Below are 14,058 nucleotides of genomic sequence, written 5' to 3' on the forward strand. Positions count from 1 at the left end.
CCTCGGCCTGCTGGCGGGCAGCCTCCTCAGCCTCGGCCTGCTGGCGGGCAGCCTCCTCCGCCTCGGCCTGCTGTCGGGCAGTGTGTTTTGGGTTTGTATGGTGCTGCATGCTGGCGGACTTTTGCGCCTCTTGGGAAAGCGTCATGTTTACACATTGTTTTGTTTCGTTCCTGTTGGAGAGACCGCGACGGTTCATGTCTTTGGATGTGACACGGTTGGTGTAACGGGGCATGTCTTCAAGGAGGTTGGCAGGTTCGACACTGAGTACTGGGTACTCGTGCTCTGGGTGCTCAGACGCCAGATAAAGTCGTTTGAGATTGTGGTCGGGCTTAAGCTCGGTAGAGGCTGCGCGGAAAAGACTCACGAGTGTCAGCAGAAGGGAGCTCTAGTGAAGGAATTCCGGGTGTGATGATAGGAAGAGTGACTTGACCGCAAATGGATGGTTTCAGTGAGTGAATCGGGAGGTGACTGATCAAGTCTGAGGGAATGAAGTGAGAGGTATTTGTAGTACTGAGAGAAATCCAATTGATGAGAAGACAACAGCAGATTAGAGAAGGCCTTTGTGTAAAGCGAGCGTTGATAAAGGGCGCAACTAGGAGAAAGGAGGACGCGATGATGGCAAGGAAATAAACGAAAGACAGGCGTGCGAGCGTAAAGTCGGCCAGCGCCGCGGCTGTCTCGGCATACCTTTCTGGTGCCACACCGCTTTGTGGGAATGCAACCCCAGGGGGGGGGGTCTACAGCGGAGGGGGTGAGGACGGGAGCCGTATTGGTGAGGTTGGGGCCAGCCTCACAGAATGGTTGCGCTGTAGTCGCGAGGCGATTCGCTGGAGGGGCTTTTGCGCCGGGTGCTGGTCGACGTCACACGGTGGGGCGGAGTGAGGGCGTAGCAGGACTGCATCCATCCCTCGAGGCTAGCTCTTTAATGGGCATGTGCGAGCGAGGGCGACGCGCAGGCTGCCTGCTCAAAAGTTGCTTGCACCCGCGTCATGTATGACGTTCAGACCCGCTTATAAGCGGCCTTACCAGATGGGACAGCTTTCCCGGCGGTCTTCGCTATGAGTCCAGTTGTGAATGCAACCTCCTCCCTGAGTGAAACTGTGCAGTTGTACGTGTATGTGGTGGTATTTGTGGTGGGTAGGACTGCACGGGCGATCTGCCTCCTCTCTCTGGTGCCCTTTCAGCTTGTCGTGTTGGTCAGGGTCAGCGCAGCCCTCTGAAGTGCGCGCGTGTTTGCTTCTGTATCGCTGTGAAGGGTACGGTGTTTGCGGATCGATTTGGCAACCACGTAGCGGTACAGTTTCCATATCGCTTTTTGGAAGGAACATGTTTGGGCTCCAGTTATCACTTGTGGCGTCGAACCCTACCCCTACTCAAGGTGGGCAGCGAACTTGATCACTAAGTGGTCACCCGGCGCCATTGTGACGGTTCCGCAATCCTAGATGACGCGGTCGAGAGCCAAGGTGGCGTCGTCATGGTCCCATCTGCGTTGTGCCATGCCGAGGTGTTATTGTTGCCTGCGCGCGTCAAGAATTTTCCCTTGAGCCAGTCGTTTAGAATGGCCCCAGCCTACTCGTGTCGTCATTTCGTATCCCACACCGGGTGGTGCGAGTTGGCTTTCATTCCAAGACGGTGAGGGATGAGTGCGGTGTCGCTTGGTACCTGGATCAAGAGAACTTTCCACGTCACCAGGTCATTCTTTGGCGTGTAGCCGGACGTGAGGCACGCTCGTTTAGTAGTGTCATTGCGGTAACGCCAGGCCACGACTGCTGCAGTTTCGCCCTTGGGAACGGGGGAGTGGACCCACACGCCTATAAGCATGTCCTGTTGCCTTTGCAGGGAGACGCCAGCGCCGTACCTCTTTTCTCTTGCAACGCGAGAACGCTGAAAGCAATGGGGACAAAATGCCCTACACGCCTGTTGAGGTGAAATTGATCTCTTGCCGAATACAGACTCGTGTAGCGGGAAGACGAGCAGAATAACTTGAAACGCTCATGCACGTATGGCGTGCGCCTTCGATTACGGCCATCGCTTACGATGGTATTCTTCGTCTCGATTGAACCACGGAGCAGGATTGACAAAAAAAGGGAAAAGCGTGAAGAGCAGAGGAAGAGATGCAGTGTGCGCAAGTGTGGCGCGGGTGTCGGTGAGTGCAGCAGAAATGCAGCGCAGCACGTCAAGCACACAAACAGAGAGAGGATATGTACTGCTGCCCAGCACTTGAGCCTCCTCTTCGGTGGTGGGAGAGTGTGTTCGCAAGTCGAGGCATAGCGCTCTTATTGCACATCACAGAGGCAGTGCGGCTCACTAAACCTTTTTCTTCACGCCGCCAGCCCTCCCCCCCCCCGATCCCGCTCCCTCCTTCTCCAGCCACGGCATAGTTTCTTTTATCGGAGTCGCACAGTAAGCGTTCTAGAGTGCGCATGTCAGCTGTAGTACGCCTTTTCCTTTCCTCGGCAACCAGTTCAATCAGCTCACTTGACTTTTTCAAGGAATGCGGAGTAATCGTGCACCGCGTGCGGCATCGCAGGATAGAGCAAATGAGTCGCTGCTGCACCCAGACAGCTCCCCGCCCTCATTCTCACTCTATGCAAGAGTACCACTCCTATGTGGATTCAAGGTCGCCTCTACAGGGTACAAATCTACTTCTTCACAGCTTTTTTGTGGCCGCTCGTTGCCTTTCGTAGTGTTCCGGAGACATGCACATATTTTCCATCCCGCGGCCTCTTTGTTCCAGCGAGCGGCGCACGCGCAGCGGCTGTCTGCTGAGGCACCTTGGTGACCGTGAAGAAACTGTCCAGCCGTCCCTGCGTTTTCCTGGTGAGGGCAGCCCTCAGCCGCGCGATGCCTTTGTTGACGCGATCTGGGTTGAACAGCTTCTCCTTCACAAGAAACTGAATCAGCCCAACCTCGTCTGGCTCCGAAAATTGAATGTTGATCTCTTCCGCGGGAGTCACCTCCGGATTCTGGAAGAAGGCGCGGGCCTCCTTGTAATAAAAGTCGGCAGGCACGGGGTGCTTCGTGGTGTCAAGGGACTCTAGAAATGACTCGATGCTGCCATAGCGTTGAATGCCCTCCCACGCCTTTTGCGGCCCGATCCCGGGAACCTTGGGGACGTAGTCGCAGCCGAGAAGAATGCAAAGATCAACGAACTGGCCCATGGACAGACCCGTTATTTGCAGCACCTCGTCGAGGTGGATTTCTGCAATGGGTCGCTTCTTGGCGTCGCTGATGTTCAGATGGCGGAGCATGACTGTGGAGCCAAACGTCAAGGCGTCCATATCCTCCGTGCCCACCGCCCAAGCCTTGCCCTTCTTCACCAGCTCTGCGCACTGAGCCTCGGCTTCCGAAGGCGCTTGGATCACAGGAATCCCCATGAGCCGTAGAAGCTTCTTGCTCTCGTCAATCTGATCTCGACTCACGCGCACAGTTCGCTTACTCATCTTCTCCATCATTTCGTCGTCGCCAGCATCTTTCGCTTTCTCAAACTCCCTCTCTGCCTCAGCAGCCTTCTGACGGCGCATCTCCAGCTCGTCAGCCTTTAATTTCGGAGGCTTTCCATCAAAAACGTAGATGGGCTTGATCCCCTCATCGATCATGCGGAGAGTTCTGGCAAAGAGCCCGTTGAGGTGTGATGTCACATCACCCTTTTCGTTTGTGAGCTCCAATCCCTGCCCGTCCTGGAACCCCTTCATGGCAATGATGAACTGGTAAATGCTCATGGAGGCGTCGATGGCGATGCGACGCCCAAAGAAGTTCTTCAGCTCTTGCTCCCGGATGGCATTTGGGGACTTGTCGTAGAGCAGCTTTGACAAACCTAAGATTCCCATCGTCTAAAACTGCAACGCGCCGCTCAGCCGTACATGTACTCCCCCTCCTGCCGAGGAGCAAGAACGAGTTGGGCAGCTTTGGTTTTCTCCGAAACAGGCAGCCAGTGACGCCGTCCCGTCACCGGTAAACCAGTGTTCTTGGCGTGCCTCAAGGATGCAATGTTCTCCCGCTTGCCGTCGTTGTTCGCTACGAGATGCACACTGCGAGCAAGTCGCAAGTAACTACGTGCGAATTCGTTCAGTGAGAACAGGGCACAAGAGAAGAGCGATCTGCGCGGCCACGGGGCGCACACAAATGCGAAGGATACAGAGAGAGGGGGGATGCTGTCAGAGGAAGTGCTTAGAGGTCTCCCATGGAAGGGGAAAGACGGGGGAGGCATGCAGCTCTGACCTTGCTGCTTGCGAACAAAGGCGGAATGGTGTCGATTGCCTTGGCACCACAGACGCAAGCAAAACCGCGGCAACTATACAAGTAGTATTTGTGCTCTTGCGGCGTGTCGCCTGAGGGTGAGATGATGAACTTTTTGTTTCTCCCTTTGGTTGTGTTTTGGCGCCGTGTTTCTTGACTCCGCAACGGTGGGTGCTATCTTGCTCACCACAGAAGGTGCAGACTACCTCGAATAGAAAGCACCGCTGTCGTGCCTCATCGCATCAGCACAGCAACAGAGATGATCACAACTATCAGACCGAGGAGGAGAAAGTGAGGCAACTGAGCAGGCGACGTCTTCACTGCCTCCGCTGCAGATGTTTTGCTCTTCCTGCAGGGTTGGAAGAGTGGTTTTATACCGCGAACATCACCGCGTGAGACTCTTTGTCCGGTTGCATCCTCCATCATCTCCAACACCACTGCCCACTCGTCGTCTGTGACGGTATCTGTGCTGTCAAGGGCGTCGGCATCGCACTCGAGACGGCAGCAGTAGGATAAGTGAGCGTTGTGAGAGTTGAGCTCGATGAGGCGCGTAGTCCTGGACGTCCAAGCGGCCTTCAGCTGGCGGAAGAGAGTCTCGTAAAGCCCGCTAGCGCTCATGAGCGAAGGGACCATAACGACATGAATGCGAAGAGTGTTCGGCACCACACCACTCTGGATTAGCTCGATTTTGCTCGAAGACGAGGGTGCACGCGCCGTCAACGGAGCGTAGCTCTCGCCGTCCACTACCTGCGGAAGTGCATTGGAGCAGGAGATCAGTAAAGGCAAGGTGCTGTTGTACGTGTGCAAGGCACAACGAGCCTCAACGAAGGCGATATCGCTTTCCGAAACCTCCACTTTTTTCGCAGGCGCACCAAACATGCGGCAAGCGGGCGGGAGGTGTCTTTTTCCGTTGGGCACGACAGCCTCGATGAGCTCCTTCCTCTTCAAATCAGGCAGCTCCGCTGCCAGAGATGTCAGTGCAGCCGTGCCGCCCGCAAAGCCCAACACCTCGATGCCGAACGGGAGTACGTTCTCCAGACTTTCTATCTGCTCTTCGGCCACACTAGGATCGTCGCACTGCACATAGCCAGCTAGCACGCACACGGTGCAAGGTGCCTCATGTGCAGAGGAGGAGACGCAAGAGCGCTGCCCAATGAGTATCGAAACACCATCATGAGTCGGTGCCGCCGGCAGTGAAGTGGAGATGTGTAGTCGCCACATGCGATATTTTTTGAATGCAGGCGCAGTTGCTGTGAGAAGCACCGGTGAAAAGTAACATGGATGGAGGAAAGAAGGAGCCAGTAACGCCAAGGAAGAAGCAACGGCAGAAATTGTCTTTGGTGACTTTACGCAGGGAAGGCATCGTGGCGGCCCAGCTGACCCCCAGAACGAGTGCGCATTAAGAGCTTCTCAGCGAGGTTCCGGTGCAGTGAATGGATAATTCACCTTAGGAAAAGGAACGCCGCTCCCCTGGGGTAGGGTGGCGTTGTTACACTACTGTGAGAACGGCACACTTTTACTTTTCTCTCGGATATGTGTGATTTCTTTGTCGCTGAGTGGGATAGGGGCACGTGTGTGTGTATTCGCTATTTCGACAATAAGCCAGATAAAAAAATACACAAGAAAACGAATGGGGGAGGAAAATTTGTGCATACACACACGTTCGTACGCAGGACGGTACACACCCGCGCTACGGACAAGCGAGACAACACACGAGAGCACAAACAACAGAACCAACCGAGAAAAAAAGAGAAGAAATGTGGCATGTAAACGAGAGCATCTATGATCTCAGAATGAAGCACGGGAATGTGAGAAGAGGATGAAGAAGGCAAAGAATGGAGTGAGGGCAGCTCGTGCTGTGGCGGTGCTTGAGAAAGAAGCGCGACGCTGGACAAGCTGCGCACGTGCAAAGCGGCCCAAGCACAAAACTGTTGTCTGCAAGTGGCATGCATGCAAGCACGGCTATCCAACTTCCGACTGTCAGCGACCTCGCCTTTGGTGTTTCTTTTTTCCGTGTTCTGCACACACACACACATAGCCCTTCATCTGCCCACATCGACAAATCACAAGTCGACCTCCCTCTTGTTTCGAGCGCCCCCCCCCGCCCCTCGTCAGTGGAGAGAAAGGAGGGAAGGGAGAAGGGGAGAGGAAGCAGAGAAGGGGGGAGAGACACGTAGCAAGTCGGACACCCATCAAAGCCACTATGCGAATGACGAAAACATATATATATTAAACAGACAGCGAAAAACAAGATGAATGAATGATCACGGGGTTGTTATACATGTCAGTCGTGGCCTTTACGAGCTGAAAAGTCGAGTAAATCCTCTGTGGTGACCCGAACTAAAAGAAACGTGGCCAGTGTTGTCCTTGATCTCTCGCAGCTTTCCTTCCTACACCTCGGAAAAGCATAAGCAATCGGTGCTCGCCTGTCCACACCACAGCAAAGAAAAGATTTCAAGAGACAGGCGTACGGAAAAAGGATGAGCAGAGGGCGGATGGGGTGGCAAAGGGAAACAGAGCATTACAAGCGAAGACGCACGCACACCAACGCAGACAGCGGCACAGAGAGAGGGAGAGAGCGGAAGAAGGGAAGAACCGAACCGCACAATATGCAAAGGGAAGAGCAATCAAGAACATTCGGGAAAAGGGTGCATAACGAGGTAGGTGCGGCAGGGCACCACCGTCATCTTTTTCTTCTCTCTCGCTTCATTTGTGTGAGGGGATAGCGCCTCCGTAGATGGGTTTGCTAGCAGGGGAAAGAGGGCACGTTGCCGCGGCTAGCAGAGTCGGCTCCGGGACTCGTGTGCATTTGGGGACTTTCCTTCTGGAACTCACACAGCACGCGCACACACGTGTATGCACAAAGCTATATCGGCATGCACCGTCAGAGGTCACGGATACACGAGAAAACACGAGGCGAGGGGGGGGGGGGAAGAGGGACGCAAAAGGAGCATGAACATCTAAAGAACTGGAAACACGCGCACACACAGATACACAACAACCCACCACTGTCGGGCATACGCAGAGCCCCCTCCAGTCTGGTTTAAATCCGAAGACCGTGGAGAAAGGCAAGAGGCACTCATTAGCCTGGTGCCGCAGAGTTGCGTTTGCTTTGTGTGTGTGTGTGTGTGCCCTTTGCAAGAGCGAGTGTTAGTGCACTCATGCGACCAGGCCAGGCTGCCGAGGAACACTCGCAAAAGCCGCTGGCATGGACACGCAAAACAAGTGCACTCCCAAAAGCACTTGATGCACGAGTGTGGGCACACAACGCAAAGGTGATCAACGAGGTACAGTCGCTGATTCGACACGCAGTAAGGGCCAAATGCGTTCCAGCGAAAACGAGATCGTGCTTCGTTAGTTCGCACCCACCGACGGCTTCCAGTACACAGCCTCCTCGTGCACCGTGCCGCCACTCCCTCTACGTCAATGCTCACACTGAGGATATGCACTGGATATCGTCACATAACTTGGCGGCTACCATGGTAACGTGGGGGATTGCCTCCGTTGACCGACGGAGAGCGCTGGACGGAGGTGTTGGTGAGCTGGAGACCGTGTCTGGAATAAAGGAAGCGTCGACGCTCGGCATGATAACCTCCTTACGACTCTTCGCAGACGACCTCAGAGACGAGTTTGGCGGGTCGGTGTAGCGCAAAGAACCTCGCCCACTGCCCTTCAACAGAGGCAATCGCCTCGCTGGCCCCGTGTGGACCTTTGACAGACGGGCATTCGAGAAAGAGCCGCTCACAGGCGCTGTTGCGGCGAGCAAATCCGGTGCATTCTCGACGATCTCACCTACTAGGTTCTCCGGAATGGCCGAGACACTCAGCTCCTTGCTCATGTGAAGTCGCGGTCGGCGCTTCCGGGCGGTGGATGAGAAGTCACACGTCATGCACGACACCTTCTGAGCCCTGGCTGGAATGGCCTGACGATTGACGCGCCTGGCACTCGCCTCTTCAGGGATAGGGGTGCTTGCCGCAGAGGAAGTGTACAGGATGTGTGTCTCATCTGGCCGTTCGACGATCTCGCCGCTCTTCAGCTCGCCAATCATCGAGGTGTGTGCGCTGCGGGTGCGATGCACGTTCACCCGCCGTCCCTTAGCCGTCGCAGCGTTGGAGTGTTGAGCATCGTCAAGCTTGCCGGCCTCTCCCGTCTCTGGTTTGCTGTAGTCCAAAGCACGCCCGTTACCCTCGTCAGCAGGCCTGCGTCGACGCAGAAGCTTTTGCGTTCTCTTAGGTGGCGAAGTATCGTGCTGAAGCTCGACGCCCTTTAGCTCAGTGGCGCTCTCATCGTGAATCTCACACACCTCGTCTAAGTATACCTCGATGAAACTGCACGACTTGTTGTTCACCTTCGGACGGCGCTTCTTCTTCGTGGCGGAGTGTGCCTTGCCCTGAAGAGCGGTGTTGTTGTCGTCCAGACCACTGGCCACCTCGTTCGAGGGCTGATCAAACTGGGCGTTGTCGCCGGGGAGCTTGGTATGCGACCGCCGTGACTTTGCTTTCCTGGCAGGTGCCAGAGTGGCCGGTGGCACGCCTCTCGTATTCAATGGCGAGGGCTCCTCCAACACCTCGTCAGCTTCTAGATCGGGGAGGCTAGTGATAGAGAGGCTGCGGCAGAGTTTGTGAGGTGCGCGTCGGCGGCCGGCCTTGCGCTTGGTGCCTATTAACTCGTTCTCTTCTTGAATCACGCCAGGCTCCTCCGTGGGAACGCTACTAAAAGAGATGTTGTTGGCCTGCCGGTAGTTTCGGGTGCGCCGCTCAGGCTTCTTCGCCCCGGCAGGACGGGATGGCATGCGCGAAAGGCATCGTGACGTTGTGACAGCCTCCAAGCGTGGTGATTCGCGGCTCTCTGGGAGCTCCTGATTATCGTCGATGATCTCACCGGGAGGAGTGTCATCATCCACCTTTGAGATAGAAACGCTGCGGTCACCTCGGATTCGCGAGCGACGCACTTTCTTCGCAGGGGCCGACAGGGCGGTGCTCTCCTTTGCGGCGTACTTTGGCTGCTTCAACGACATTACCCTCGCGCCCACTTGCATGACCTGGCTGCTCGAGGCCGACAGGTTGCCCTCCTTTGTCTTCAACTTTTTGCTCGGGTTCGACATTATGAAGCTGTCCTTCAGTTTCTTCTGCGTGCCAGCTGGAGCAGACAGCTTTGTGACCTTCACTCTCTGCGAGCCTTGGGCTCTTGTGGAGGCCCTCTCATACATCTTCAGCATCTGCGTTTTTACAGAAATCACCTTTTCAGGTGGCAGTGACATAATAGCCGCCTTGATCTGTTCATCCAGCGCCGGTTGAGTAGCCATCACATTCTCGCCCGGCTTCTGTTCGAGCGCCTCCATCGCCTCCATGCACGCGCGAATCTGCTGCAGTGGTTCCAACTCACGACTGAAATTGCGGTCATTCCAGTCCAGTTTGTCAAACTCGCACAGCTTCACAGTCTGGCCTGATCCCTTCAAGCGTGCTACCAAGTGACGAATAGCATCGCCGTTGGATGGACTGCTCAACATGGCGCGGTTCTTCACTGCGCGCATCGCTGCTGCGACAGCCTCTTCTGAGGGTAGCGACATTATCGCCTTCTTGATCTTGTTATCCAACACAGATGCGCCACTCATCGTGCCCTCAGCAGGCTTTTCCTTGGCCACTTCCTTCGCCTCCATGTACGCACGGATCGGCTTCAGCAAAGCGAGTACCATGTCGAAATCGCGATTGCTCCAGTCCACCTCCTCAAAGGCACGCAGCGGCACTTCCGTGTTGGGATCTTTCAGGCGCCGCACGAGGTCCGCAATTGCCTCCGCCTTCTCCATCTCTGCTTCCCCACCTCTGTGCAACCGAATCCTAGGTTTTGATGGTCTAATTGGACAACTCTTGATAGCCTTCACCTTAGCGGCGATAGCATTATCCGGTGGAAGAGACTGAACAGCCTCCTTGACCGCATGGTTGTGCTTCGTGTTTTCCATAATGGGATTGCTCGCCTTCTCCTCGAGGAGCGCCTTGATCTCCTTGAGTGGTCCAAGTTCCTCTTTGAAGTTCTCATCGCTGAAGTCGACGAAGTCAAACGCCTCCAATGAAACCTCATCCGAGGGGTTGCGCAAGCGCTTGATCAACGTGTAGATGAGCTGAGCATTCAACGGGGCTTCCTCTTCATCGGGAAGCGAGACGGACAACTCGGTATCCAATATCTCGTATGTAGATTGCTTTACCTTTCCAATATTGTGAGTCTTCTTCCGTCTCTCAAACGCGATCGGAAGAGCACCGGAATTCGTCGAGGAAGTACCATCCTCATCTTTGTGATGGCTACTTACGGAAGACTTCACCTCAACCCGATTCACGTCCTTGGCGCCAGGGCCGCATTGCCGGCGTGTTCGGCTACGCTCAAGAAAAACCTCAAGTGGTGCATCTGAGAAAGAAAGGCTTTCCTGCCTCTCCTCCACCTCCAGTGCACCCAATGGAACTTTCGAGTAAGCTGGTGCGCCAGCACGGCGTCTGGGGTTGCTGCTGATGTACTCGAATGTCAACGGAACGTAATCTTCGCTATTGTCCGAGAGCAAGTCCGATGCCTCCGTCTCCTCGTAGGACGACGTCTCGTATTCATCATCACTGACTCGTCCCGCACGTCGAGAAGCACCGCCAGCCACGAAGTGCATCCGTAGAGCACTTTCATCACTCGAATCCGAAAGTGATGGGGACAAGGCTTTCCGGACACCACGCGCCGGTACAGCCCTTTCGGTGGATCTCGCTCTCTGCTGCATGGAGGCCGATTTGTAGGAAGTACTATCCGAGAAAGAGTCTTCTTACTACTTCTTCAAGTGGGAAAAAGCAATAGCGCGAGAGTGCTGAGTAGTTACGGAAGCAAAGGAGCAGAGCAGATTGTGAAGCGGGAAGGAAAACAGACAGCATGCTGAGCAATCAATTTGAAAAAGCGAATAGCATTCAAGATGTTCTTTCCGCAAAAGCGTGAACATCTTTACAACATCGATCGACCCTTCGTTACTCGCTCTCCAAACATAGAGTCGGAAGAGTGGCTGCTGCTTCGCAGATATAACAGGAAAAGAGAGACGATGCTCATATTCCTGTGTATTGTCTGATGAAGAGGCTTACTCTCAGTGAGGCTACAAGCTATCCGGTGTGTTTCAACACGGAGACAGTGGTATCATTGCTTACCAGAGAACAAGTAGAAAAAAAAGACACAAGAAAGCGCCTCCTGCTCCACATGAGGGCACACAAGAGAACGTCATGTCCAAAATAGGTGCTCACTATCGTCTCCTCACTGCCCACCTTGGGCAACAAAGAAAAAGTGAGACGATATCTGAGTGCAGTACACCAACGCTGAAGAGCAGGGGCGAAAATTGCTTTCACGCGCACACGGCACTTCTGCTTACCTCACTCGGAGAACGCTAATGGTGGCACAACAAGGACCTGTTTCGACTAAAAAATCCTAAGAGAAATAATTGTGTACACGTCTCATGACACACGTCTTATGTACTGTTCTCCTTTGGAATCAAGATGCTAAGAACAGCTTTCACTCGATGATTCCACTACCGATTGGGCAAGAGAATATAGCGCTGGTTTAACAAAAACAGTTTGCCTCCACCACTTACTTGGCCATGGGGTTTTGTGCAATGTACTCGACGGCGTCGGGAATGGACTGGATTTTCTCCGCATCGTGATCCGGGATGTCTAGAATAAATTCTTGTTCGATCGCAAACACAACCTCCACTACATCGAGAGAGTTCAAACCCAGATCCTTCACAAAGTGTGACTCAGGGGTCACCTTGGAGGCATCGACCTTCTCAAAGTTCTTTACTACCTCCAAAACACGGGTGAGGACGTCGTTCTTGTCAAGCAGGTACTGACCACTGCGGGAAGACGGTTCATCGTGGTGGCTGCCGGAGTACGCTCGCAGCGAGCACATGAAAGAAGGGATGACGCGAGCATGAGATCCTGAAGGGATACGGACAGCACTTCGCATCTGCGAGGACCTAGCCACAGCAGCGACTAAGGTAAACGCTGAGCGATTGCCCAGACGACGAATAACTGGGCGCTGCATTCTCTCTGCTCTGCTGAGTTTGGGGTTTATGCTCGTTTCTTCCTTCTTTTCCTCTGTGAAAAAGGGAGATGTTTAGAGCAGTCGGCAGGTGTGCTCGGCTCTTGAAAAAAAAAAACACAAACAGCAAAAAAAGTGTCTAGTCGTTGGCAGAGCAGTGTTTTAACCAAGGGCAGAGGCGAAGTAAGCGGAAGGAAAGTGAAGAATGGAAAGTGAAGATGAAGAGATCAAGAGCAAGCTTGGCGGGAATCCGAAACAGGTGCATTGGATTCACTATTCCACAGCATTGCCATGAGAAATGCCTCAGAGTCCCTTACAGCAGCTACTGGGAAACAGTGCCAGACCGCGAGGAGGGTTCAACAGTACAAGCTCTGGAGAAAGAAGCTGAGGAACGCATGCTATTTCTGCTTTGGAAAATGAGACTCAAACCAAGCGCAAGAGATATACTCGCGAAACAGAGCATCAAAAGAACAGTGATTGAACTGAGCCTAAGGAGGCACGCGGCGAACGAATAGAGATCATTGGGCGCCGAGACGATGCTTCAGGAAAGGCAGCGTAAAGAAATAGAACTACGTGCTGAAAGTGCAATCCAGTCCAAGAGAAAACACCCCCGAGAGAAGCACATATAGTTCTAAATCAGAGCATCTTTACGCATCCACACTGCTTGCAACACGATTTACCTGGCCATATGGTGCATTCTTTGCTGACAACACCTTCGCTCTCCCCTGTATTTTTCACAAGACACATGGCAAAAGTGATCATAGGCACCAAACTCGCCTCATGCACGCTCGGCCAACCGCCGGCCGCCATGTGAGCAGGAAAACAAAGGATCGTCATTGGCAGTCTCAGAGCTGCCATCCCTTAATTAGTGCGAGAGAGCCAGAGGCACCCCTGCTTTTCCTTCGAAGTGGAAGTACAAATGTTTCTTTTTATGGTAACTGTGATGAAATTCAAGTACAAAATATCCCAAGACACATCGTGGAAAACGAAGCGTGCCCTAAAAGCTCAGACGGCAAACAAAACAATACTATAAAGCTGTAAAGGCTCAACAATGGTAAACAAAACGGATTGAGGCAAAGCTTAGAACTTTTTAGGGTACCAAAAAGAAAGACGTACATCAAACGTCTTCAAAAACACAATCATTGCTATTGGGTATAGAGTTAATCTTAACCTACACCTAAAACTGATGATAAGCCGATGGCTGTGGTAGAATCAAGCATAGTCACAAGCAAAAGAGAACAGTACCACTCTTGCGAAGCCCCAACCCACAGGGTTCAGTGTTTTCTCTTTTTTCTTACAGCCCATGCGTTCGCTTGCAAACGTTCCTGATGCTATGCATCCTTTAAGCCACAGCAACTCGTCATCTACTGTATTGGCATCTCGCCACCTGGGCTTCAAAGCACTTATACCAGGAAAAACATCCACATGAGACTGGATACCACACTCCGGGTAACAGTTTCGTAAAACCCCACATTCTAATAAATGCTCATTCGCTTCAGTTATAATTGCAGACATTCTCGCTCCTCAACTCGGCCTCCGCGCACCTCCCTTACGAGGCACAGTAGTAACAGCTACGCGGCTTCGCCCTATCCAGCACATCCTTCCCCCCTCCTCCATCATGCCTTCCTCAAGTTGGGCAACATGCTCGGGAATCAGTACCCAGTATCCCACCCTGTGGGGAGGCCAAGTAGGCCCCTCTACCCCCTCCTATCCCCTGCCAGCGCCGGAGCCCCACTTCTCGTGGTGACAAGGGTCGAGAGTGCCTACGACGTG

The 14,058-nt window shown here is 53.6% G+C and overlaps 6 protein-coding genes across 6 annotated transcripts; all 6 read right to left on the reverse strand.

Moving 5' to 3' along the window:
* Positions 1-121: 121 nt before the first annotated feature.
* LDBPK_270240 (kinetoplast-associated protein-like protein) lies at positions 122-196 on the reverse strand (the record flags this gene model as incomplete). The annotated part of the gene is made up of 1 exon (XM_003861834.1): positions 122-196. A coding segment is annotated over one exon (75 nt), but the record flags the coding sequence as incomplete, so codon positions are not given.
* Positions 197-2,642: 2,446 nt separating this feature from the next.
* LDBPK_270260 (flap endonuclease-1 (FEN-1), putative) lies at positions 2,643-3,830 on the reverse strand (the record flags this gene model as incomplete). The annotated part of the gene is made up of 1 exon (XM_003861835.1): positions 2,643-3,830. One exon carries the CDS (start codon positions 3,828-3,830, stop codon positions 2,643-2,645), a length of 1,188 nt encoding a protein of 395 aa, XP_003861883.1.
* A 643-nt stretch (positions 3,831-4,473) lies between these two features.
* Positions 4,474-5,460, reverse strand: LDBPK_270270 (hypothetical protein, conserved; the record flags this gene model as incomplete). The annotated part of the gene is made up of 1 exon (XM_003861836.1): positions 4,474-5,460. One exon carries the CDS (start codon positions 5,458-5,460, stop codon positions 4,474-4,476), a length of 987 nt encoding a protein of 328 aa, XP_003861884.1.
* A 2,209-nt stretch (positions 5,461-7,669) lies between these two features.
* On the reverse strand, positions 7,670-10,885 carry LDBPK_270280 (hypothetical protein, conserved; the record flags this gene model as incomplete). The annotated part of the gene is made up of 1 exon (XM_003861837.1): positions 7,670-10,885. The coding sequence occupies one exon, from the start codon at positions 10,883-10,885 to the stop codon at positions 7,670-7,672; it is 3,216 nt and encodes a 1,071-aa protein (XP_003861885.1).
* Positions 10,886-11,035: 150 nt separating this feature from the next.
* Positions 11,036-11,203, reverse strand: LDBPK_270290 (hypothetical protein, unknown function; the record flags this gene model as incomplete). The annotated part of the gene is made up of 1 exon (XM_003861838.1): positions 11,036-11,203. One exon carries the CDS (start codon positions 11,201-11,203, stop codon positions 11,036-11,038), a length of 168 nt encoding a protein of 55 aa, XP_003861886.1.
* A 632-nt stretch (positions 11,204-11,835) lies between these two features.
* Positions 11,836-12,288, reverse strand: LDBPK_270300 (acyl carrier protein, putative; the record flags this gene model as incomplete). The annotated part of the gene is made up of 1 exon (XM_003861839.1): positions 11,836-12,288. One exon carries the CDS (start codon positions 12,286-12,288, stop codon positions 11,836-11,838), a length of 453 nt encoding a protein of 150 aa, XP_003861887.1.
* Positions 12,289-14,058: the final 1,770 nt, after the last annotated feature.

Source organism: Leishmania donovani, chromosome 27, assembly GCF_000227135.1.
Source record: "Leishmania donovani BPK282A1 complete genome, chromosome 27".
Taxonomy (NCBI): Eukaryota; Euglenozoa; class Kinetoplastea; order Trypanosomatida; family Trypanosomatidae; genus Leishmania; species Leishmania donovani.